This window comes from Euleptes europaea, chromosome 2 (assembly GCF_029931775.1).
Source record: "Euleptes europaea isolate rEulEur1 chromosome 2, rEulEur1.hap1, whole genome shotgun sequence".
Classification (NCBI taxonomy): Eukaryota; Metazoa; Chordata; class Lepidosauria; order Squamata; family Sphaerodactylidae; genus Euleptes; species Euleptes europaea.
The window spans coordinates 54,620,682-54,647,336 of NC_079313.1; the positions used below are offsets into that span (position 1 = coordinate 54,620,682).

The following is a 26,655-nucleotide window of genomic DNA, read 5'->3' on the forward strand; positions in this document are numbered from 1 at the left end:
TACATGTATGTTGCTCTTACATAGCCACTTCCATACTGGTGGTTTAAGAAACAAATGTGTAACCAAATTAGAAGTACGATGAATATCTGATATTTGTGTTATTATGGTCCATCTATAGGCTTAGTAGTGGTCATGGCAGACCATACTGAGATCTCTGCATTGTAATGCACAAAGAGAGGTAAGGTGACATGTTATAGGCAGATCTTGGAAACTAAGTAGAGATGATACTTGGATGGGATACCACCAAGGAAGACTGTGCAGAGGAAGGCAATGGCAAACCACCTCTGCTTCTCACTTGCCTTAAAAATCTCTTGCTGGGGTCGCCATAAATCGGTTGCAACTTGACAGCACTTACTTACATAACACAAATAAGGTGGTTGACGTTGTGCGTGGAATTTTTGTCCCAAAGATGCTGTTTCATTTTACTCTGTGATGAGTTGGTTTCAGACACAGTCTTGCCTCATATAAGCAAACCGATTTATAAACATATTTGTGTTTAAATTCTCCTGAAGGGCCAACTGTTTTAAGTGTCAATCTCAAGACCTTTTAAAAAAAAAGCTCGAAATATGGCATCTGGACCCACAGCCTTTTTTTCTGCGCCTTTTCTTACACTTGTTGTCCTGGGTTTGATCTTTTCCTTCATCTCCACCTTGTGAATGGGTTTGTTCTGGTTACTCCTCTTTTCTGCATTTTTCCAAGTTGCTAGAAGTAGTTGATTTTGAAGTTGGGAGCCAACTTGCTTACTTACCAGAAAATGCATGCTTATATTTTGTTATTTTCCCCCAGCTGTTTTATTCTTTCTTACCTGTTGAGAAGAATGTGATTAGGCAATAAGCATTAAATTTACCAGCAGAGCTACAAGAAAGAATGCAGGGAGGTGGAACAGCATTTGCTGCGTGATAAGCTAATGAAACACAGGGGAGAGCAACAGAGATATGTGACAAGAACTGAACCATTAACATTCAGAGGAATCTGTGTGAATCTCAGCTGTGAACGTGCAAAACTAAAATAATCCTCCAAAGTATGAAGAAGTGAAGTATCTGTGTGTGAAGTTACAACCTATGGCTGCCCTTTAACTTCCTGAACTCAAGTAAGTTTTCAGCGATTGTCTATGTTTAAGAATGCTGTGTTTAAGTCTTATGCTCTTCTGGTTTTGTTTTTGCAATTATTTTGATAGAGATCAAATTTGCGGGACAATTACATGTTCTGCCCTCTTAAGCAACAATTCCTTTTAAGTCAGTGGGACGATCAAAGCCAGGTCCAGCCTCTGGGAGGCTCTTACCAGCCAATCAGGAGAATGTGGGGAGAACGGAGGGTCGAAGCAGGCAGTTAAACTGCCAGATAGGGCCAGATAAAAAGAAAAAGTAAGATGGATTTAGGAAATCAGACTGTATCTCAAAATTCCTCACTCTGAGGAGGGAATTAGAAAGGCTTTTCTTAGGAAAGGGGGGAAAGCATAAGCCCATTGTAATAAGTGTTAAGCTCTTAGTGAGATGCTTTGGCTGAAAGCCAGGTTTGAAGGCCATAGTTACTGAATTATTAAATGAAACAACTTGTGTTATACAGGCCTGAGCCCAGTATTGGTGAACCACTAAACTTTTTACCCTCTCTGAATGCACCAAAATAAAAGTTCTTCAGGAATAAGCCATCTTCAACCTATGTTCAACCCACTAAGCACAATATACTAAATTCATGTAGCCCAGTATTGTCTACTTCTCTGGCCAGCAGTTGCTGTCCAAGGTTTCAGGCATGGAAAGGTATTTTCCACACCTTTTGCCTGAGATCCTTTTAACTGGAGATGACCGGGATGTAAATTTGAAAAATGCAGAGCATATTATCTCTGAGCTATAGGCCATCCATAAATATTCTCATTAGGTAAAATGAGTATTTGTTCCCAAGAAGAACAGAAGTCATAGGGGATGCCATAGGTTCAGTGGTGGGACGCAAAATTTCACTTTCTGATGGCAAATAAGTCAGAGGATCCATTCAACTCCATGAATGTGCATTGGATAGTAGAGACCAGCATGAAGAAGACTGAGATACTGGAGAACCTGTTGAGCAAGTATGTTTATCTGCAGGAGGGTTTGGATGCAAAATATTATTGAAGACACAGTGGCCGCTCATTCACACCTCTGTTCAAGGTACAGCCTTCCAAAGAAACTTTTAAAACATCCTGGACTTTTTCAGACCCTGCAGTGGCCTTGCTGAGTCAGCTTCTCCGAAGCATCCTTCCTCCAAGAGACTTATAATGAGCTGGGTAACTTTACTTCAACAAATTGAATGCCCAACTTGATGAAAGGCAGGTATTATAATTTAATCTTTGCCAGGCTGAACTCTTATTTTATTTCACCCTCCTGCTGGCATCATGGTTTGACTTGCATTCAGCGCTTCCTTCCTTCGCTGACAAAAGGAGAACAGCAGGATGTTGCCCTTTATAACGAACGGGATTCCTTGAAAGTGTGACCTGGAGATTTTGCTGAGTTTCACAATCACATTTATATCAGTGATAGATGTTATGTTTCCTAAAACAAAGGCAATGGAATTTATAATCGTGGCAAAGAAAAATCTGAGGAGAGACACACATTGTGAATAAGTACACCTCCTGAATTGTCATCTGTATGAATATGCTTATCTTATGACTAGGATCACAAACAACTACAACAATTGGTAATCACAGTTGGTAACCATGTTGTGAGTTTTGTGGGAACTGCATACAGGCTCTTTATGTGAAATATTGATCAAACAATCCTTCCATATGGACCTGATGTTTCCTTTGTCTTTTTTCCTAGTTGTGGAATATGGGCATAGTTTGGAATTGCAACCATGTAAATATCCCATCAATATCAAATCAAGCCTGAACTGACCCTAGAAGCTAAAATGACTAAACTTTGGCTATCGTATTTTGGTCACGTCATGAGACGACAAGAATCACTGGAAAAGACAGTCATGCTAGGAAAAGTTGAGGGCAGCAGGAAAAGAGGAAGACCCAACAAGAGATGGATGGACTCAATAAAGGAAGCCACAGCCTTCAATTTGCAAGATCTGAGCAAGGCTGTCAAAGATAGGTCATTTTGGAGGACTTTCATTCATAGGGTCGCCATGAGTCAGAAGCAACTTGAAGGCACTTAACACACACACACAAATATCCCATCATGTAAATTACATTTCCCTTCTAGAAAATGGCCAACAGTGAACCAAACCAAGCAAACTGTTGGAAATGTTCTGAGGCTGAAGGAAATTATTTCCACCAATGGTGGATTTGTAAAAAGGCACAGAAATTCTGGAAGAAAATACAAACTGAACTGCAAGCGATGTTTCGAATGAACTTTGAACTACGAGCCAAATACTTTTTGCTAGGTATAGTTCCTCCACAAATCAAGTCTGTAAATGAAGAATTAAACCAATATGGGATGACGGCCGCAAGAACACTCTACACTAAGTACTGGAAAGACAAAAAGACACCAACAGTAAAAGAATGGATTACAAAAATGTATAACTATGCTAATATGGCAAGATTAACCAACCTGCTGCGAAAGAATATGATGGAGGAACATGAACAGAGAAGGCAACCTTTTTATAATAGAAATGCGTTCAATTTTTAACATATAAGTAACCAGAGAAGCAAATATAAAGTTAAATAATAGACAAGATATTAGTGATATTCATTGGAAGTATTGTATTAGTGTGATAGATATTATGAATGAGACCATAATCATCAATTTTGACAAAGTTAAGACTGACTGTTAAGTTGAAGAGCGCTTGGCCTGGATGCCGACCCAACAATGTAACTCCCCAATTTAACTGCTTTCCTTTTTTTCCTGTATCCCTAAAAAACTTAATAAAATATTTATTTTTTAAAAATAGAAAATGGTCAACAGTGGAAATCACAGTGATTTTTTTACAATATTCTGCAATAAAAATTGATTTCTGAATGAACCAATCATCATAAACTATGTCCCGATTGGGGGAAAACATTAATGCAGACAGACAAAACAGATATGGAATCTAAGATTTTGGCAACACACGCGATTGCAGTGTGGCCAGATATATACAAAGACAGTAATTCTGCTCATACTCTCTCAAAGATGTGTTTTGAGTTCCAAGCCCAAGTTGTCAATATAGTAGGACATGGTAGTGACTTTTAGGTTTTTGTACCATCTCCCATACTGCAACCTTTAATCATATTTGTGGTTTATGCATGTAATGTCTGTGTACTTGTGCAATCCACCCACTATGAAAAGAAGGGTTGTGTTGAAGAGGTCTAGTTACATAGGCATTAATGTGGTTCAGTTCACATCAACGTTTCTACATCATGCTATGTAGACATTCTACATACTGGGTCAGCAGGTGAACAGAGATGCCCCATCTTTCAAAGAAAAGGTGGGGGCTCATTCAGCTGCCACCTCCAACAATCACCTACCTTTCAAGTTACCCTAGCCAGAAAACACATTGATTGGTTGTTGGGAATCAGTAGCTCAATCTGATGGTAACACGAAGAAAGTACAGTCATTATAGTTATTTCTAGTATAAATTTGAATGAAGTTTTGTATTTTCCAATGCAAAGAATTTCAGCAGGGGTGCGTGTGTGTGGTATTATTCTGCATTCATAGACTAGAATAGCCAGGGGCATTTTGCAGCTGAGTATCAAAAGTTACAGTTTTGTGCAATGCTGGCTTTCTAAAAACAGTTTTTCCAGGCCCCTGTTTCCAGCTGGCCTGGAAGTTATTAACCAACAAGGAAGCTTCTCAGGGTCTCCAGCACAAGGTTGTTTAGAACTTGGGTCATGGGCTTTTGAGTCACGCGCTATAATAGAACCAGCTACTGTCATCATCTGATCTTGTAGGTTATTTTCCAAACAATAAAACCATTTTTTTTTAAATACGCTTTTAAGGGACTCACTATGATATTTTAAGGATGCAAGAGGTTAGAAGTCTTTACAGGACATGCAACTTTGCTTCACAATAGATGTCACTGATGACACAGTCACAAAAAGTGGCCAACATATTCTCTGTAGGACTATTTAAAGGATGTCCAGAGGTGCAAAGATGACACGAAGTACAAATGATTCTGTGATTGACAAATAGATTTATGACCTGACAGTGACCCCAAGGAATACATGCTTCTTAAGGAAGCTCTGGTTTGTGGACTGTGTAAGTGCAAAGCAACTGCAACATATTGTTTATTGTGTGTGTGTGTGTGTGTTAAGTGCCGTCAAGTCGCTTACAAACTGAGGGCTCTGGCTTCCTTTATTGAGTCAATCCATCTCTTGTTGGGTCTTCCTCTTTTCCTGCTGCCCTCAACTTTTCCTAGCATGATTGTCTTTTCCAGTGACTCTTGTCTTTTTATAATGTGACCAAAGTACGATAGCCTCAGTTTAGTCATTTTAGCTTCTAGGGTCAGTTCAGGCTTGATTTGATCTATAACCTACTGATTTGTTTTTTTGGCAGTCCACGATATCCGTAACACTCTCCTCCAACACCGCATTTCAAAGGAATCTACTTTCTTCCTATCAGCTTTCTTCAATGTCCAGCTTTCACACCCATACATTGTAATAGGGAATACCATTATTTATTACCAAGACACAATTGACCCCATAGCACAAGCAGCTGACTATAACTGCATAACATGCAAAGCTCTAGGGAGTTCAGTCAAGATAAGTTCACCTGGCTATCATGTTCATGCTGGAGTTCTCAGCACTGACATTCTAGCTGCACACATGCATGCAGAAACAATTGTCCATGACTTCAAACCCTTTCTTCTTTTCTTAACCCAGGACAGTTTACAATACCTGTGTAAGATGCCCTGCCTGGACAGGCGTCGCCCCAAGGACCGGGGTAGCTGGGGGAGGTGAGGTCTGTGGGGCCTCCTCGGCCTCAGACCATTCCGAGGGGGAATCGGAACTCTCTTCCCCCTCGGAGGAAGCCAGCATCATGGCCCAAAAGCTCAGGCAGTATGGCAAACGTTGACTCCTTTTTCCTCTCTGGCCTCAGCCTCACAGCCTCTTTTATACCCCTCCAATATCGGCTCCACCCCTGTCTCCACCCCCCAGGTCCCGCCCCCGAGCCCATATAAGGGGAGAGAGAGGCTTACATCAGCCCTCTCTAATCTCCTGCAAGGGATGCATTGTCCTCCCCGGCCCCGCCCTGGGCAGGCTCGCCCGCTTCCCAGCTGGCCATTGGGCCTTTGAGGTGGCCGTGGCAGGGCGCCGCTTGTCAGCCAGCTCTTTCCCGGCTTCAGGGCTGCCCTTTCTTCGCGGGTCACCGGCCGGCCCTTTTTCGGAGCGTCTGCTCCCCCTGTCGCTGACGACCCTGCGGGCAGAAAGTAGGGTGTGGGCGACAGCTCCTGGCCATCCCCGGTCTCGGCGGTAATGGCGCCTCATTCCTGACAGCTGCGTTGCAGCGGAGGCGGGCCTGCGAACAGGGAAGGGGGTAGAATCATAGAATCACCAGGGACCACCAGGGTCATCTAGTCCAACCCCCTGCACAATGCAGGAAATTAACAACTATCTCTGCCCACATCCCCAGTGACCCCAACCCTCCCCTGCCATGCAGGATCCCACAATCAAAGCACTCCTGACAGATAGCCATCTAGCCTCTGCTTAAAGACCTCCAAAGACAGGGACTCCACCACCCTCCGAGGCAGTGCATTCCACCATCGAACCGCCCTCACCGTCAGGAAGTTCTTCCTAATGTTTAGGTGGAATTGCTTTTCTATTAGTTTAAATCCATTACTCCGTGTCCTAGTTTCTGGAGCAACAGAGAACAAGCTAGTTCCCTCATCAACATGGGCTCATGCTGGCCCAGAAGCCTCCTTCCCCATCAAAAACCCCTTTCCTTGGCGCACGAGGTGGCTGCCGCCTCACTCACCAGCCCAGAAGCCCCCTTCCTTCCCTGGCCAGAAAGCTCTTTCTTCCTTTCCTTTCCCTCCCTCCCTTCCTGAAAACTTTCCTGATTCCAGCAAATGCCTGATAGGTCTCTCTAGGACTTCCTCAAGAATGGAGAATACAGCCCTCCCACAACTGGTAGACTGCCTCTGAATGTGAAGGTACCACTATGGATGTCTGGTTCCCAGCTATATTAGTTCTAATGCAGTTTTTGTTCTAATGCAGTTTTTGCAGGCAGCGCGGAGCAGTTCAAAGGCCCCACCCCCTTCCCTTCCCTGGACCCTGGTTTTGAACTGCCCCCCTCTTCCCTGGACTCCCCGCCGCCCAGCTGGGAGTCCAGGGAAGTTGTTTTTTCTAAACTAAAACCTCAGTATTCAGGTTAAATTGCCGTGTTGGCACTTTGCAATAAATAAGTGGGTTTTGGGTTACAGTTTGGGCACTCGGTCTCTAAAAGGTTTGCCATCACTGTCATAGGGCATGGATTCCAGACCTCTGACCATTCTGGTCGCCCTCCTCTGGACACGCTCCAACTTGTCAACATCCTTCTTAAATTGTGGAGCCCAAAACTGGACACCGTATTCCAAGTGAGGTCTGACCAATGCAGAATACAGTGGTAGTATTACTACCCTTGATCTAGACTCAATACTCCTATTGATGCAGCCCAGAATTGCATTGGCCTTCTTAGCCGCCATATCACACTGTTGACTCATGTTCAGTTTGTGGTCCACTAAGACTCCCAGATCTCTTTCACATGTACTGTTGTCAAGCCAACTATCTCCCATCCTGTACCTGTGCCTTATGTTGTTTCTGCCTAGGTGAAGTACTTTATACTTCTCCCTATTGAAATCCATTTTATTGCTTATGGCCCAGCTCTCCATTCTATCGAGGTCATTCTGAACTTTGACCCTACCCTCCGGGGTATTAACTACCCCTCCTAACTTGGTGTCATCTGCAAATTTGATTAGCATGCTCTCTATTCCATCATCCAAGTCATTTATAAAAATATTAAATAGTACCGGTCCCAGGACAGACCCCTGTGGTACCCCACTGGTCACTCCTCTCCAGGATGAAGTTGTGCCATTAATGAGCACCCTTTGGGTTCGGTTGGTCAACCAATTGCCAATCTACCTAACAGTAGCAGTGTCCAGCCCACATTTTACTAGCTTTGTTTCCAGAAGATCATGGGGGACTTTATCAAAGGCTTTACTGAAATCAAGGTACACTACATCTACAGCATTCCCTTCATCTACCATACTTGTAACTCTTTCAAAAAAAGATATGAGATTAGTTTGGCATGACCTGTTTTTGAGAAACCCATGTTGACTGTTAGTGATCACGGCATTTCTTTCTAAGAGATGAGAGGTGCGGACCCCTTTCCCGCTGGCCAGACGTCTTTTCCTCCCCTGCTGGTGCAGGGGTTGGCCCCTGAGGAGGAACGGGAAGGTCCGAGCTAGCTCTTGAAGGCAGCTGCCTCAGGACAACCTGCCTCAACCATTTTGTACCACCTACAAGTAATAAATGAAATGGTCACAACAGGGTTGAAATTTGGATCCAGTAATATACCGTAGCAATCCACTACAGAGTCAAAAGTCATTACCTAATGTACAGTCAGACAGTAAACCCAATTCATAATGTCTTCCTTAAGTAGCAAAGTTTTAGCCAGAGACTTCATGGTTCTGAAACCCTTTCACAGTAGGTATCGGGACTGAGCCCTGTATCTTACACATGCTGATCGTGTACTCTGTCACTGAGCCCCGAAGCAGTGTTGTGGTAACAACAATTGCCATTATACCCATGAATCGGGAGCAAAAGCTAACTAAAGTTAGAAGCTAGAGGGGAATTTATATCACTAGGTAGATACTTTATTGTACAAACTAGAAAGAAGCTCAAGGATTATGAGCCTCAGGATGTTACTAGCACTCTCAACACTGACTCACTTGGCTATTCAGGTTCATATCGTCCCCCATATTGTCACCAGAATCTCTCTCTCTCTCTCTCTCTCACACACACACACGTTCAACAGCTCCGGTTTTAATTGTAAGATAACATTAGTTTGAAGTTAAGCTAAGCTTATCATGTGACTCTGTTCCCGAGACTTACTTCAGCAGCAGGCCGCCAAGATCAAACCCTGGCATTGAGCAAGCACTGATATTAAAAGCTGCCATTCTGCTGAATGAACCCAAATGAATCTTTATTAAAGCAGAGAGCTAGCATGGTGCAGTGGTTAGAGTAACAGACTAAGACTGGGAGTACCTGGCTTCAAATTCCTGTTCAGCTGTGATGCTCACTGGGTGACTTTTGGTCAGTCACCTAACATACTTCACAGGGTTGTTATAAGGACAGAGTACAGTAAGGGAGAAGTGTGTGAACTGCTTTATTTACAGAAAAGTCAGGATAAAAATGTGAGCGCTTACCTCAGAGTAAGATCGGGTGAGTTTCCTAGCAGGTTCAGAAAGGTATTTTGTAAGGTGATGCAATGAGGAATTTACTTCAAACAAGACAGTGCCCTTAGGTTAAAGTTGTTTATTAAAGAGACTCAACTAATTTAGTATATTTCAACTTTCTTTTTTTTTAAATCCAGAGTTATTCAACTAACAGTGCTATCTTGGGGAATTGATAGTACAGAGGGGAGAATTCTGAATGAGCTCAATAACCTTTTCCTGAAGACATTTACCTCCCAATGAAGCTATTTTTAAAAAGTCATAAAAATAGCATGATTCATGCTTGAAGGGTACTTTAATAAAAGCCTGGCTCTTAGAAGTTAGTAGAAAGCAATGAAACAAAGCAACAATGTTTTCCATATTGTAAGAACAAAAAGTTAAAGGTCTAGAACACAAACCAGAAGTGCAACATTTGAGTTTGTGTTATTCAGGTTATTAAATAGTTATTTAGGTTAACAAACAGGTGCAAGAACAAGAATTAAAGGAAAATAGGAAAAGAAATTCAGAAATGTGGAAGACAGAGCCATATCTAGCTGGGAAAAATACAAGCAACACAGAAAATTCGGGGAGGGGGCTCCCAAACACTGCAAACATATGAGAACAGTAATGGAAAATCTGAAAAATGCACAAGCAAACATTCTTCTTAAAATCTACCTCAGTGGCAATGGAATTTTTGTCTTTCAAGCACGCACCTTCTAGAGTTCTTGCTTCCACTAGAAAGATACCATATGTTTATATGTTCACAATGTCTAGATGAGGAAAACCTATGCTGGACTAAATGTTTTAGCCCTTAAGGTGCCATTAGACCTATACTTATTTTTACTGTAAAAGACTATCTTTCTGGAAAGATCCTCTACAACAGGGGCCTGTAACCTACGGCTCAGTACAGAACTAAATAAGGCTCTTTTTTAAAAAAAAGATGAAATCTTTAAATTAAGGTATATTTGAGTGGGCCCTGACCTGGATATCCCAGGTTCGCCCAATCTCTTCAGATCTCAGAAGCTATGCAGGGTCAGTCTTGGTTAGTACTTGGATAGGAGACCACCAAGAAAGTCCAGGGTTGCTGTGCAGAGGCAGGCAATGGCAAACCACCTCTTATAGTTTCTTGCCTTGAAAACTCTACAGGGTTGCCAAAGGTCAGCTGTGACTTGACGGCAGTTTACACACACACACACACACACACACACACATTTGAGGGATAGGTGGGATGCTAGAATAACCAGTATGTGATGTGAATGACAGGCAAAGATTTGTAATGGGCTTCTCAGAGATGCTTTAAATAATGGGAAGTGATAGAGATGAACAGTTGCCAGTGCGAACCATACACAATTCATTCCTGTTTTAGTTCACTAAAACAATTGTGTAGAATACTTCTGTGAGAGGAAGAAGAAGAGTTGGTTTTTATACCCTAATTTTCTCTACCGTAAGGAGTCTCAAACTGGCTTACAATTGCCTTCCCTTCCCCTTCCCGCAACAGACACCTTGTGAGGTAGGTGGGACTGAGAGAATTCGGAGAGAACTGTGACTAGCCCAAGGTCACCCAGCTGGCTTCATGTGGAGGAGTGGGGAATCAAACCCAGTTCTCCAGATTAGAATCCACCACCCTTAACCATTACATCACGCTGGCTCACAATTACTTATTGTGAGACTTCATGTGAACCAATTCCTAATAAAAGACTTGCAAAAACCTGTTGGGCTGCAGAAACTTTATGGATTATTATCAATTATATGTAATGTTAAACTGACCATTTTCTTATATTGGGTGTTTTTAAAAAAATCTTTGTTGATATCTTTCTCTGAATTTTATTGTGGTATATCTCTTTGCCCCTGACCTGGATGGCCAAGGCTAGCCTGATCTCGTCAGATCTCAGAAGCTAAGCAGGGTCAGCCCTGGTTAGTATTTGGATGGGAGACCACCAAGGAACTCCATGGTTGCTGTGCAGAGGAAGGCACTGGTAAACCACCTCTGTTAGTCTCTTGCCGTGAAAACCCCCCAAAGGGGTTGCCATAAGTCGGCTGCGACTTGACGGCATTTTACACACACACATATCTCTTTAATTGTAAAAGCTTACTGAGCCCTGCTCTACAAGAGGAACTTTTCTAATTCATTATTAACTTCTTGTTGACATCTTCTCATCAGTTCCTGGTAGTAAGGCTTTTCCTGCTACAAAACAGTCTGCATCATTTACTTTGGAATGTAAGGTGACAATCTGAACCAAATATAGAAATCACTTTCTCACTACGCAGGTTGACTTCCTTTGTGCTGGATGCATCAACTCTCATCTACATTCTATATTCAGGATGCTACAGAGACAACCACGGCAATCCTAAATATTTCAGTCCAAACACTTCAATGCTTGGGATTTGACTCAGCAATATAAACTCAAGTCCCCATGGCTCTACATAGTGCCGTTACCCACGTGAGATGGGAGCAGGTGTTAATTAAAATTACAAGCTAGAGAGAGCATGAATTAAGAAACAAAGAAAATGGAAGCCAGAACCAAATTATCTGTGAACGAATCACCCTTGCTTTACTGAATCATAACCCCCACCACCAAGAAATTATTAGACAAAATGTCCTTAAATACAGCATCTATCACTCCATGGAAAAATCACCAGGAAAGCATGTAATTAGAGCCAACTTTAACAATAAGCAGCATCTGGCATCTCCCCCCCACCCCGTTCATACTCTGGCAGGGCATGCCCAGTGATCTGTCCCTGAGATCTCAGACAGTATCGAGGGCTGAAACATGCTTGTTCCCACTTTTTGCTACTACTCCCCACACATTTTTCTTTTTAAAAGGTAACAGTAATTTGAAAATATGTTAATGATTTGTAGAGCAATTCACTGTGTCATAGCTCTTAAAGCAAACAATACACAAGAGGAGTTGAATCGTGTGATAGCCTGGAGAAAAGAAGGTTGTGTGTATATGATGCAATTTTACAGGGGGAAAAACCTACAGAATTTTATTTATTTACTTTCTTTTGTTTCTTTTATTTATGCTGCACACGTAGTGGTTGGTTTCTTAAGAATCTCAACTTGCACTTTTTTTTAAGCAAGTTTTTAACTTTCATGATGCAAAAATATAGTTGGGAGGTTTTGGTTAATGCACAGTTAAATCTCAGAAGACAGAGAAGGTTCTGAATTTCCATGGGTTACAGGAGAATATTTAGGATTTTTTTTTGTGGCTTTGTATTCTTTGGACTGGCTGAAGCAGAAGAACATTTGCACATTTATTAAGATGCAACATAAGTTATCCGCAAGGAAATAGTGCAAATATGCCTAGCATTGCTTTTACAGTATGCAGAATATGGGTTATTCTGCTGCATTCTATTTTTAGTGCCAAGTACACACAAGCCTGCAAACACTCCTCTACACAAAGCACATTTGTGAACAGCAAGGAGTGGAGGCACTTTTTCTTGACAAACCCTTCCAGGAATATCTAATCTTAAACTGTGGGTGGGCATGATCACATAATAGGCTAGGATGAGACAGAAAGGAGCTTACCCTCTCCTGAGCTGAACTCACCTACCACATTAAGACCCACTGCATTTGAGAAAAAGCACAATTGTGTTCTGCCAGTTAGGGTTGCAATAAATTTGACTTCCATCTCACAGGTGAGAAATGAAGAGTTCAACTCCATTAAGAGAGCTTACAGCTAAGGCTGTCTATAGAATTCTTCCAAGAGATCTCTTGTAATGCGTCTTGCAAAAGCCGTTAATGACTGATTAACACAAAATGCAGAGGTTTTCACATTCTGAAAATAGAAAGGGATGAGAAATTCTATTCCAAATAAATCACAAGCAATCTTGCTTAGCCAAAAGCAGTCTGTGTCAAGGAGATACTTGCCATTAGGCTAAATTAGAATACAATTTTTGATCAAAGAATCTCAGGATTTTCATGGGATCACAGTCAGCTTTTTAGTAATGTATATTGTATAGTAATATATTTTCCCACTGCAACTAGAGGCAAGCATTTTTTACCAGTATTGTAGCTGAATTAGTATAAAGCAATCATTCAGTCTTATGTCAGTTTCCCATTGTGGGAAAAGTTTGTACGGTATTTATCAGGGGCGAAGTTTAAAATTAATGGTGACATAATACAATAGAAAATGTAAAAGAACATATGATGCATAAAATAATGCAATGCCAATAGGAGTGTGCACTGGAGAATCACTATGAAATATAAGGTGGATCCCATGGATCCATCCTGCTAGCAATGGTACTTTTTTCCAGCACCAGGAACCTTCCCCTGACTCAAGAGACTCAAAAAGGAAGGAAGGCGCCATTGCTAGACAAACACTGTGGAGCCAATACAAAGCTAACAACACATTACAGCCAAGTACTTCACAATGGTTAGCTCATATGACGTGCAGTTCAATGTAGTTACTCCACTTCAAGCACATTGGTTTTAGTGGGCCCAACTGGAGTAACTCCATAGGATTTCCACTGTTAGCCTCATGCTGAATGGTTGAAGCTGGTTAAAGGTAGAAGGAATGCTCAGGGCCACCAAGTGAATGGAGTAGCTAAATCCCTAACATCTCATAAGCATAGTCTTTAACGGGAAATCCGTCTGCATTGCATAAAAATATTTGCCCACATACATCCATAAATGACAATCCACTCTTTTGGGGTTCCATCCTGACATTTGCTTTTATTTTAAAATACTAGAGAACTTGCTTGTTTGCTCCCCCTGCTTTCAATGATCCTGACAAGGGACTAGAAATCTCAAAAACATAGAAATCTAGTGGTGTACTTGTACTGCAGTCATCCAGCAGGTTGCCTGCACGATCAGGGTATAATCTGTTTACACTTTAAAAAAACAGGGCCGAAAAATCCAACTTTGTCAATTACAAATCAGGCTCACAAAGGTTAATTTAAAAAACTTATTCGGCATAGTACAGTAAAGCAGATCTGCTTGGTGAAGCAGGCTTCCAATCACAGCTTCTCTGGCAGGATTGGAAGTGTAAGCACAGAATATGGTGCACCCAGATCACTGGGGTGATTCCGAGAAGTAGAAACTGGGGCTTCACGTGTAGTTTTTGATGCTGCACACACACACATGCACGCAGAGTGTAGGAACTACATAGCCAGTATGCAACGCATGATCAACTATTGTTGGATGCAGATGCACACCTGAGACACAACAGATCCCTCCATGCTTTCTGGACAGGGATGTACCATTCCTTATCCATCTTGCATAAAATGGAGAAGCAGAGATGATGTGAGCTACTTTGGGTCCCTGTTGGGGAGAAAGGTGGGATATAAATGCAGCAAATAAATTCCTAATATCTTCTAGTGACCCCCAGGCAGTTAGCCTAGGCAGTTTACTGCACCAAACCAGCCTAGCTTAGGAAAATAACTTCATTCTGTGTCTTCAAAACATTCTCTGGACCTACTAAATAAGGACATACTTACTAAGCAATCAAAGATCAGGAAAGACAATAGGTGAATTCTTAGGAAGCCATGTGTGATAGGGAAAGGAAGAGACAAAGAACTTCCCAGCAGCCCCTTGCAGCCCCCAAGAAGCCACAGCTGAAGGCTGAATGCACCTTGAGGAACAATGTGCTGTGTAATCCACCTTGAGTCTCAGTGAGAAAGAAGGCTACACAGGGGAATAAAATATCCCAAATATAGAATGGCAAGAAGCCCTGAGTAATAAAGAGCAGCTGCAGCAGGAAAAGAAAGGAGCTGAAGAAACACCGCAAAAGGCCACTCAGTGTAAAGAACTTCAGCTACCACCCCGTCTTACCACTCAGTGGTAGCAGCTGGGGTTTGAACAGACCCTTCCTCTTATATGCTACTCAGCAGAAAGGAAACAAGAGTCGGCACCTGCTATCTAGGCCACTGCTGGCTATGAGCCCATCAGAACCACGTGGGGCTCCAGGTCGGCCAGAATAGCAATGATGTTCTGGCTAGAAATTAATAAATCTGCTTTAAGTTTGCAAGATGGCCTGAGGGAATCATTTTGATCTGGTCCAGCCTCAGCATACATTTGCCAGACTTGAGGCATATGTAGGACACATGAGCTACAGAAGTTTCCTTTAGATGAAATCCCATCAACCACCCTGTAAACACTACTGGGAAGTTTCGCTGCTTAAGCCTCACTCAATTCAAGAGTGCTTCCATATATTTCCAATGGATTGTGCCCAACTGCCTTATTAAGGAAACAGTTGGCAGCGTTTGCAAGCAACCAGGGCTGCATGAAAAAAAAGAGAGAAATATACTAACAAATTATCATGAAGCATCTGTATATGGTTTAAACTCAAATGACTGGAAATTAAAACTGGAATCGGAAGTATGCTATAGGCAATATAATGTAGAGGAATAAACCGATCGTTCCAAAATAGTATGTCTAAAATTAAATCCTGATTCTGCTGGTGACATGCTATAAACTGCTTTGGGCAAAGCATCAGCTTCCTGCCTCGATTCCCCATCTGCTAATAGTAGTAATAACAGTAAACTAATTTGCATATCACAAAAGACTGCTGTGATTTACCATCTTTGCAAGGCATTGAATATTCACAGTGCTTCTATAAATGCTACAATATTAGTAGTTTTTCTCTATGACAAGAGTTTATTTTTATCCCTAATTATAGCCATATAATTACAGTTGCCTGAAATATGATAGCACAGTTTGCAACCTTTTTTTATTTTTAATAAATCAGATTCCTATTTGAATTTTTAAAATCTGTTGTAAATGGAGGACACTGCCACACACTTTTTGTAATGGGAGCTTGTGTTTCTGATCTTGATCATATGTGACTATGACTAGAATATTAAGTAGCGGTAATGACCTCTATTCGATAGAGATTATATATAGACAGCTCCTACTCTTGTCTTCTACATATAAACTGAGAACTGTACAGGAGCAGTGCTAAGCAGAATTTAGCCAGCAGTACATAATCGAGCTAATGACTCATAGGTAAGAAAGCGCATTTTACCTATTTGGAAAAAAATTCACATTTATTTACTGTCAAACAGGTGTTAAACTTTACATTGGATATTAGTGATGGGCTCATTATTAACAGGTTTACACAAAGGGATGAAAAAAGCAGATTTTTTCTGAAACAATGTACAATTAATTAGATCTTTTATCATAAAATAAATTAATTACTAAATATAGGCAGAAGGAGTATGGAAGAGTAATATTTTTGTTTTCTCTTAGCTTAAAAAGGACAGGCACGATTTGTTCCCCAGTAAGTTTTCAGAGTAATATCCTGGGTCCCTCCTTTGGTCCCTCCCACTTCTACCCCCTCCCCCAGTTAAAGAATGAAATGGGAACTAATTTATAATTTGTCACAGATCCTTTACCAAATTTGTGCAAGGCATGGCATTAATTGGCTTCTAAGAGAATTCTCCCCAGAAAATGTTCGTTTGGCAATAAGAAGTTTGAAATATAAGAAGAAATACTAACGTCAAAGCAGAACACTGTTTACAGTGAAAAAGAAGTGAAAATGGGAAGAACTTGCATTTTAAACATATTACGGTACTATAAAACAAGTGTAAGAAAAAACAGCTTGTAGCATATGTGCAACCAAGAGCGTTTCACAATATTTTCTTCAAACTCTTTAAAATTATTTTAATGACAATTATATTTCCGTTTGGACACAAATGTATTTATTTTTTTACCCTAGCAATAGAACAAAATATAATTTCTTTAGCCATTTTTTTTTCATGAGAACAGTTCATTGTACAGTTGAGGAAATATATGAAATAAGGCCTGTGGCTTGATTGCTAGTGGTTAGACATGTTTTCAATCTTTACCATAATGGAAAAGATTTGCAGTGAACTGCACACTGATGCAGAATCTCTCTCCTGCTTTTGCAAGTCTTGTCAGGAATAGTAAGGTACAGTAAATTTGTCCCACAGGATTTTTAGAGCCTACGCCTTGTATATAATACAATGTAGGCCTACAAAAAATGATACAGCCATATTTACAAATTTAGTTCACAAACTGCTGCAGTAAAATGGCTGGGACGCTTTCTGTGTGTGTGTGTGTGTATGTTTATTTCACAATCTCTTCTATGTCAGCAGCAGAAGATATCTTAAAATACCTTGATGGTATCTCCTTTTTCCTTTGTAACAAATAATTCTTTTAGTATACTCTGTGTATATACAAAGCTTTGTTTTATAAAAATTCACAGAACTGCAAGGTCCAGTCATCTCCGTTACATGGGAGAAAGAAACCACAGGGACGACAGAACTGTCTCTTCAAGCAGATATGAGGGAGCCTGCATGGGGCCAATTAAGTCTGTTTAATACTTGTATGTGGTCTTCAGTATTCCTTTGCTACACTATTAAAGGCTTGTCACTAGTTGCATTTGTCCTTCCCTAACGTCCCCTTCTGGAATACATCCTTCCTTGTTTATGGGAATTATATAGCCATCGCTATTGCCCCTGCTGATTTGATAGTACATCTGAAGCTGATGACCAGCTCCGAGATTTGGCATGCTTTTGTAGTAAATGTCCTCATTCTCACTCCTCCTGGAGGGAGAGAGGTCTTCCTCGATGTCAGGACTGCTCTCGGGGTAAGGAGAGTCTCTGAGGTTGGGCATGCTTGTGTAAAGAGAGTCTCTGTTGGGGGACTGGAGATGGTCTTCGACTTCAGCTGTCAGCTGTGACACATAGCTATCTGTTCCTTCAGTTTTCACTTTCTTCTGCGGCTGGTACAGAAGCGAGTGAGTCCGTTGGGGAATCAGGGGGGCCTCAAGTTCCTTTTGGTGCAGCTCCAGGCCTGGGTTATCACTGTGCATCAAAGATGAAGCATCTGCGACGATAGCATCATCTTCACTACTGCTCCCACCGATCACAGCTTTGATTGGTAATGTGCGCTCTAGGTTGTGGTTCTTGTTGCTGCCCCGCAGGTTGTTGTGCACTAATTCTGAAATGATCATTTTTTCAAATGCGGCATCATTCAGGCTTAGTCCACAGTCTACAACTTGCACGCTATCATTATAGTCTCCATTGCGCAAAGAGTAGCTGTTGTTGAAATTACCATTTAGCGGTAGAGTATCCATGGCACTTGTATCCCTGGCATTGTTCAGTGAATGTCCTGCAAGAGAAAAGTGACACCCTGGGTTAGTGTCTATGCTGGAGCTACGGTTCTTATTCTATAAAAGATCTTTAATGTAGTTCAGGACAAAGTTGTACTTCGAAGTAAGACTTCAGAAATGTTAGGGTGACTGGATGTTCCCAACGGTAAGGATATGTACCTTATAAAAGAGAGAGAGTTTATGCAGTAGTAAGACTTTTCATGAGGCTTCCATGTTACTTTAAATTAGAAATTTGAAAGTAAATGCAAGGTTTCTAATTTAACAATTTAGCGTCAGTTCTAGAAGTCTTCCAACAAGGAAGAGGAAGGTCACTCCATGCCCTTGCATATGTAATGCAATGCAATTCATTTGTAAACATTTATATTTTAAGTACAACACCATGGTTCGGGGAAAAATAAAATCAACAGAATTTGTCCTAAACAACACTAAATTAAAACAAAGCAAAAAAAAAAGGAATCAGGTCACATACAAAACAGAAGGTAAATGTGTAACTAAACCCACGCCATTGGCAAGCAACTACTGTTACAGCATTTCTAAATTTCCCTTTTGTGTGTGTTTTTTTTTCTTTTGAAGATGGAATAAAGAAAAGAATGAAAAAAATGGACAAGTACAGAGATTTCATGTTAAGCACAGACAGCCACCTCTCACACTAAAGGGACTGGGTGGGTCCACAAGCACCATCCAACAACACGGAAGACAGCAGGTGGAATGACTCACTTTGGACAACTCACATCATGTCTGTCTGCTCAGGCTATCTGGCCTAAGAGTAGCTGATATATAAAAGAAAGTAAAATGATTTATTGTAACATGATGAAGAATTACTAAGCTTCTCAGCAACTTAGTCAGAGCAAGGGTTCAACAAATTAGATTACTTGCAATAACAGCTCCCTGCCCCCCAATTTCAATGCAAAATTTTTGTTTTTGTTTTTGGTAGCATTTCTCTCTGCCAGCAATGGCCCCAGGCTTCAGAAGGTCAAAGATGGCCTGTAGCCCTGCAGTCTGCATCAGTCACAGTGACAGCACTAAATGAAACCACCATAGTCTATTTAAGAGTTGGGCCCACAGACACCATGGGCAACATGGAAGTCAAAAAGCAGAAATGTTAGGGATTCCTCTAAGCATGGGTTACAGAAATTAACCAAAGAATAAATAAAGAATAAATATTAAGCTGTGGAATGGGAGGAGATTATCAGCCAAGGCTGACATTTTTCAACTGCTGGAGAAATGGAGAAATTGGATAGGTCTTGCTGGAAAGATGAAAAGAAGTTTAGGAAACAAAAACAAAAAAACCACCTGGAATTTTATGGTGACATGCTCTTTTTCTAGAGATAAAGAAATTGGTTTTGCTAGAGACACAAAGACATGTAAACTAAGACATCACATTGCTTCCCAGGCAAAGAAGAAAAAAAGAAAGCTTTGAAAGAAACTGAATGGTATGTGTCATGGAAAGTTAGGTGATTTGTTAGTGAACTCTCCTAGAAGAATCACTTTTATCATTCTAGAGAAATGTGTGGAAAAAATCAAGAAAGAATGAGGTACTGTTTTTGGAATGAAACTGACCACTGTGAGGCTGCTGCATTATATGCAAGGCTTGGAGTAGTTACACACAGAAAGAAAAGTGATTTTTTTTCAGTGTGTCTAAGGACATTTCCTGATTTACTTTCAGCCAGCGCTTAAAGCTGCAGCTTAACCAAGAAAATTCAAAGTTGCTTCTATAAAGATAGAAAGATTGGATTTATGCCCAAAAGTGACTTTTTTGTTTGGTTACAGAATACTAATTTTTGAAGTGCAAGAGCTGCAGCTAATCTTGTATTGTGTTGTTCCAGCCATCCATGTGCACTGAATTAGTCGAAAGGATGGCAATTCTTTGAACAGCTTCTCTAGGCTTTGATTAAACAACTTTTTTTGTAGCTGGGTAATTTCATATATGTTCCTAGATCTTTCTTGCAAAAAGCCTTATCCATATGGAACATATGGCATTTATAAGAGACAGCCAACACATGGACTACATGACGGTATTAATTTCCCTTACGAAGGCTCTCTCTCTCTCTCTCTCTCTCTTATAGAAATAATCTAATTCTTTATCCTCTGCTAAGGAGATATCGAAGCATATTTAATAATCCAAAATGAATTTTCTATGATATACTGCAGAATTAAGCACACTCGAATTTACTTCAACCGCTTTTAAAGAGGCAAGTTTAGCTGCCCGTGATCAGGTAATTCACTTGAAGTCTTTTCATAGCCTGTAGCAAGATTACGGTGGGAATGTGAAAATGTAAGTCAATTATTAAGCATCTCTGCTCAACAGTGCTCTAGTTTTTAGCAGCAAATTATTTCAGCATTGCATATCCTCAGTTACCAATAGGGCTTGCTACAGACCTCTCGTGAATTTTTTCCCTTCCAAAAAGCAGTACACATGTACTGTTTGAACAGGGAAACATTTTATTTGCAAATTGTGAACCACTTGCCCGCTGAGTCTACTTCATGACCGCTAGTTATGTTTTAATTGTGCCCATTAAAAATCATGCTGAAAAAATTTACATTTGATAGGCAAAGTTAAGTTTTACTCCCATACTTGTCTCTCTGTAGGTTGCTAGAGGAAAGCATAAGGAAAGTAAGAAAACAGGAGAATGAACATAGAAACTGCAGTTCAGTTTTTAAAAAAGACGGAAATCTGACGTGTAACAATAGGTCTGGTTTTTAAAAAGAACATGCTTAACACAGACTTCCAGTTACATTAGAGACTCTTATGGTTTAACTCAACTAGTAATTATTTTTAAAAGGTTTTAAATTGGGAATTGATTCAGTAGCTAAAGACAAGCAGTTGGACAGTATAGTACAGTACAAGTAAGTTAGTTATGAGGCCCTGACAACCCTGAACTTATACATTACCACGTGCAAGTGTGTCTGCCTGCAGTGGTGAATTAATGTCCCTGCATCTGCCTAATGCATCAGAGCAATGTCATGTTAAGTGACAAATGCTCTTAAGCACACCCCATCATCAACATTTAGCTGCTGGTGTTGCCGACAGTCTTAGGATCAAGGCCATAAGTCCCACACTTCTATGCTCGCTTCTAATTCTAATTACTGCCTGAACACTTTCCTAAGGAAAAGAAAAAAACTCACATAAAGCTGCACTATACTATAGTTTGCCTCGAAATATGACTCTGGATACAGTTTTCCACACCAGGATAATCCAGATGTCAAGATGCCTTGTGCGGGTTTAATTGTCTAATCAACTCCAGAAGCAGAATGTTCTCAGCAAGCTTTTGATTAATTTTATATTACATAGACATGATACCTCTAAGTGATATATATCTTGAAGATGGGCTCTCAGACCAGGGGGTGTCAGTCCTGTAATAGTATATTAAGATTTATGCCACCTGTGTTAAAAACATGGATGATTATTGGCAACGGCTATTACGGCAAAGGCATTATCACTATAATATAGTGCAGTTTTACAAGTCTGGCATTATCAGCAGTACTTCTCAAGCCTACATTCTGAAGGCAGCTCTAGGTCTCCAACTACATTAAAGGAAGGGGGTGCTGAGCAAAATATCATAAAGAAACATAGGCAAAATCACCATATCCCAAAGTGTGGGCACACCTGGTGAGTTAAACACAGGAGCTGAAGGGGCATTACATACAACGGTTTCAGCGAGCAATGTGTTATAAGGATTGTTAGTGCCGTGCGGTCGAAGAAGAGGATTTGTTAGTAGGTAATTGCCAGTCATTCCTAAAGCAAAGAAACAGAAAGAGAGAGACATCAGCTCTTTAATTTGATTCTGACAGTTCCAATAAAATATTTTTTTTGTTTCATCATGAGTCGTGTATATCTTGTCAAATTTAATTCAGCTGAACATTTCTGAATGTATTTGAACTACTAATTTGAAGGAAGAGAGTGAAAATGTAGTTAGATTTCAGTAATTCACAGGTGCCGTCCAAATCCCCAAAGTAAACACCTGCTGAGAATGACATTTGCTAATTTATACAAAATCGCTGTTAAAACAAGAATAGCAATTAAATACAGAAAGACCCAATGTTCTGTTTCAAGATGTTACAACTTAATGTCTGTAACCTTAGTCATGGATAGGCACCAGAATAGAGAAATCAAAATCGTGTTAATTTAAAGGCACTGGACAATATCTGATGGAAAAAACACCAGAGTTTATGTCTAACTTAAGTAAAAGTAGAGCAAGGTTTTTGTTTTTTTAAAGCACAACTTTTTCAGCCAAAGGTAAGTTGAGCACAAGTTGCAGGAAGCCTCTCTTATTATATGCAAAAGAGCACATGCTGAAGATGTGTTGGGGGGTGGGGGAGACTGCAGGTAAATCATTCACATATTCTCGTAGAATAAATGGAACCATGCTGCAATATTATCTGCAAGGCTTTTTAAAACATCAATTATCTTTAAGATATGTCTGTTCCCTGTGTAACAATAATATTAAATGAACACACTAAAAGCAAGAACAAACAGTTAGTTTAGCTACTTCAGTCCAAATCCATCAATATTTTTTTTTGCATTAGTGTCTAAATAAGCAGGCAAAGTTTCAAAATAACATCTTAAAAAACAGCTTTTAGAAACCCACATGGATCTTGGGTCTCTTAAATGAACACACTCGTCAACAGTACATAAAATTAGATTACAGCCTTTGATAGTCTTTATGGGCACCCATATATCACATAAGAGATAGGTGAAGGTGCTATTCTACTGAGCAGTACAGGAACGCATAAGGAAGGGTTGATCTTATCTGAATATATTACATGTCCAGAATGAGATAGAGCGCAGTCTAAGAATTTACATATAAAATTTAAATTGATTAGCTTCTCATTGTGGCAATGGCGGCAGATATTACATTTTAAATATTAATGCCTTATCACTACTCAAAATATTATTACTGTAGGTAGCAAAAAATCCTGGAGTTCGGGGAATTGCTTTACTGACAGATTATGTTAATCTTATTTGGTGTTGGTTTCATTTATTTGATTTTCACAGATTTTTTAAAAATGCAATCTACATACAAGAAAGGGCAGTTCAAGTAATCTTCTGCTGTAGCGTACATCACAAACTTTCGACTATGGTAATTTCAACTAATTAACATAAATGAACATGGATCTACCGTCCCCATCACTGTCATTGTGCTGTAGCTGAATGAATATTGATTCTCATTTCTTAACCCTGGTGGAATGGTTCTAGTAAACAAAGCTCAAAGGCCATGGGTCTTGCATGCAAGTATGGAATATCGGGTTGCCAACTTCGAGTTGGGAAATTCCTGGTAATGTGGAGGTGGGGATGCTGGAGATGTGGAGGTGGGGAGAGACCTCAAGGAGGTATAACGCCATACAGCACACCTTCCAAAGCAGCCATTTTCTCCAGAGGAACTTATCTGGTATTCTGAAGATCAGTTGTAATTCCAGGAGATCTCTAGACCCCATCTGGAGGTTGACAACCCTAATGGAATATGTAAGGAATTTCTCTTTCACGAGCCCTGTGTGACACCAAGCTAGGTGAACACAGCAGACCCTATGATTATGAATGGCTATCAATGCAACCAGTCTGCCAGCAGGGAAAGTTTCTGCTGGTTAAGAAGGGAGTGGCTATGTATTCTACTGACAACAAATGTTTCTCTTAGGGCTTATGCAGATATTATTACAGGGCATTCCTAAGGAGAGAGTTACTCTAGTCTAAGTCCATTCATTTCAATGGGCTTGGACTAGAGTACTCTCCTTGGGAATGCACTGTTAGTCAGGAAAAAAATGTCACATTTTAAGTGTTTCAGATTGGCACCCTCTTACCCTACTTTCTCATCATGGGGAGCAAATAATGTCTGAACTTCACTGGATGTTTATTTAAATTCAGTTATTTTACGACCCTGCTTTTCTATCTACAGAAGGAATGTGACTTTGCGGTTATGGGATCAGGGAGATACTGTGCTCTAATAAAAATGGTACAGCTTGAGCTACAGACTCATTTTTTTCTCCCAGAGAGGGGTAAGGGAGAACTTCAGAAGGATGAAATTTTCCACAGGTATCATCTGAACAAGTGCCTATCTTCCAGTACTGTATGCATTTTGCCAGAAAATTGGTGGCCAGTTTATTAATTTTAGTTGAGTTGATGTGCCTGGGAGGAAAAAGAAACCAGGCCAGAAAGATGGTGAACTGGTTTGGGATGTGGGACATGTGCAGTTCCACATACATCAGAAAAAATGTGTTTTTCAATATGGGTACATGCACAGGGAACTGCAAACAGTTGCCACTTCCTTGTGGTGTATACCAGAATCGTACAATGATTGGAAAAGGAGTATCAAGCATTTAAACCAAACCATACAGGTACACAGAACGATAAGGTATGAGGCAGCCCTTAGTTATTAAGTTCACTGAGCAGCCATGTATTTCTGAGTGTAATTTGAGACTCTGGTGTAGGGAAAAGTGAGAAAAAGCTTGTAAAGCTCTCTACATGAGACAAATAAAATGTATATATACAACTATCACCCCAAGGCAGAAATCTGTATGTGCTGTGCACATCAAGCTCTTTTGAATGTAACGTCCTCCATTTATTTTGATGCAGCAAAAAGTATATAACCATATTGTTTTGTGTGCACAGAGCTACTCTCGGCATGAAATGAGAAAGGAAACTTTGTCTGAAATGCAATGGAGCTCCTGCTCCAGTTTTTCTCATTTTCTTACTGGGCAAACTCAAAACGTGACTCTAGAAGCTAGAGGCAGAGTTTTAAATCAGACCAGCTGACCATTGATTGCTTGGGATTTCTTGGAAGATAATAAGTCTTGGGGTCAGCAAGTCAAAATCTAGCAGCAACGGTGAGACACTGGTTTGGTTTTTATCACAACTACCTGGGAGGCCCTACGTCTTATAACCTATGTGTGTGTTAAGTGCCGTCAAGTCGCTTCCGACTCATGGTGACCCTATGAATCAAAGTCCTCCAAAATGTCTTATCTTTGACAGCCTTGCCCAGATCTTGAAAAATTGAGGGCTGTGGCTTCCTTTATTGAGTCAATCCATCTCTTGCTGGGTCTTCCTCTTTTCCTGCTGCCCTCAACTTTTCCTAGCATGACTGTAACCTAGATTTAGATTTTAAGGAAAGAAGTAAGAGGCATCTTTTGGATAAAGATGTTAAGGTTAAGTGTTGTCCTATTAGCAACACATTTCCCCTATGAAAAGATCTGGCAAGCAAGCCAGTGAGAAACGTTGGTTGTCGTTTAGTATTTATGGCTGGAACACAGTGGAACGGCCCTCACTATCATTTAGTAAACCTATAGGAAGAGATGTGAAGGCTTTACAAACATTAATCTGAGTTACAATGATAAATCTATGTCCAGAGGTCTTAAATCTAGTCTATGTGGCTATGTTTTCTCCCTCTCGCGCTGTCATGTGGCTGACAAATGCTACGTTACAGACATGATCAAAACTATACAGGGGAAAAAAACCTTTGCAGATGTCTTTTGTATAGAGCTGCTCTCAATTTGATTTCACGGTCAAAATGCCGTCGTATTGAAATCTAATGCATTTAAAATGTTACTGCGCTGGTAGTTCTGTTTCAGTTTTAGACTACAAAGGTTAGCAAAGGTTTAAAATTATGCTCTTGCTTTTAAGTTAAATTATTGATGAGAATTATTTAAATACACTTTCCATGAATGGGAATGCCAGCTTCTATCCTAAAAAAAGAGGCTGAGGGAACCAGATTTTAAATGTATTCAAGATAGACTTTAAATTGTAATTTTAGCAAGCACTGCTTCTGAACTGTCTATATCCACTATACCTACTCCAGATGTTTGGTTTTTTTTATTTCCAACACAATTCATCTAAATTTGTACCTAATAAAATACTGTTGAATGATTTAAAAAATAAAACAAAGTAGAATGAAATATGTCTAATAACTGACCTTGATTAAGTGTTGAAGTGCTATTGATATCACCTGAGATAAAGGAAGATTCAGATTGTTTTCTCACAGTGTCATTCCACATTCTTCTTATTCGGCTCTGTTAACAAAGTAAATCGAACAAAACTGTCACATTTCAAGCAGCAGACTAGCACTTAATTTTTTTTAAATCTGCCTGTGTATTGCATTCTCCATGCATGCTATTATGGCTAAAGTACTGGAGAGTAGGGAAGCTGCGGATTTTGTAGTAAACCAGTTTGGCAGTCGAACACCCCCTGGTTAGCACACCCTCTCAGTTTGTGCGCTTATCACGGTTATGTTCACCTTGCTCTGAACAAACTGAACAGCTGCCCAACAACTGTGCAGATGCCTGTTGG

General features: G+C 40.3%; 1 protein-coding gene across 18 annotated transcripts in view; it reads right to left on the bottom strand.

Moving 5' to 3' along the window:
* Positions 1-16,271: 16,271 nt before the first annotated feature.
* Positions 16,272-26,655, bottom strand: part of ADGRL2 (adhesion G protein-coupled receptor L2) — a 168,062-nt gene continuing 157,678 nt past the window's right edge. For 4 of the 18 annotated variants that reach the window (XM_056845403.1, XM_056845400.1, XM_056845401.1 and 1 more), the window contains 4 exons: positions 26,282-26,378; positions 21,988-22,116; positions 20,956-20,973; positions 16,272-18,379 (listed from right to left, as the gene is read on the bottom strand). In XM_056845403.1, coding sequence (XP_056701381.1) covers positions 17,625-18,379; positions 20,956-20,973; positions 21,988-22,116; positions 26,282-26,378 — 999 coding nt within the window. In that variant the 3' untranslated portion in view covers positions 16,272-17,624. Of the gene's footprint in view, positions 18,380-19,097; positions 19,151-20,955; positions 20,974-21,681; positions 21,764-21,987; positions 22,117-26,281; positions 26,379-26,655 lie in introns of all 18 variants that reach the window. The other 14 variants (XM_056845404.1, XM_056845415.1, XM_056845402.1 and 11 more) reach the window with 6 other exon arrangements.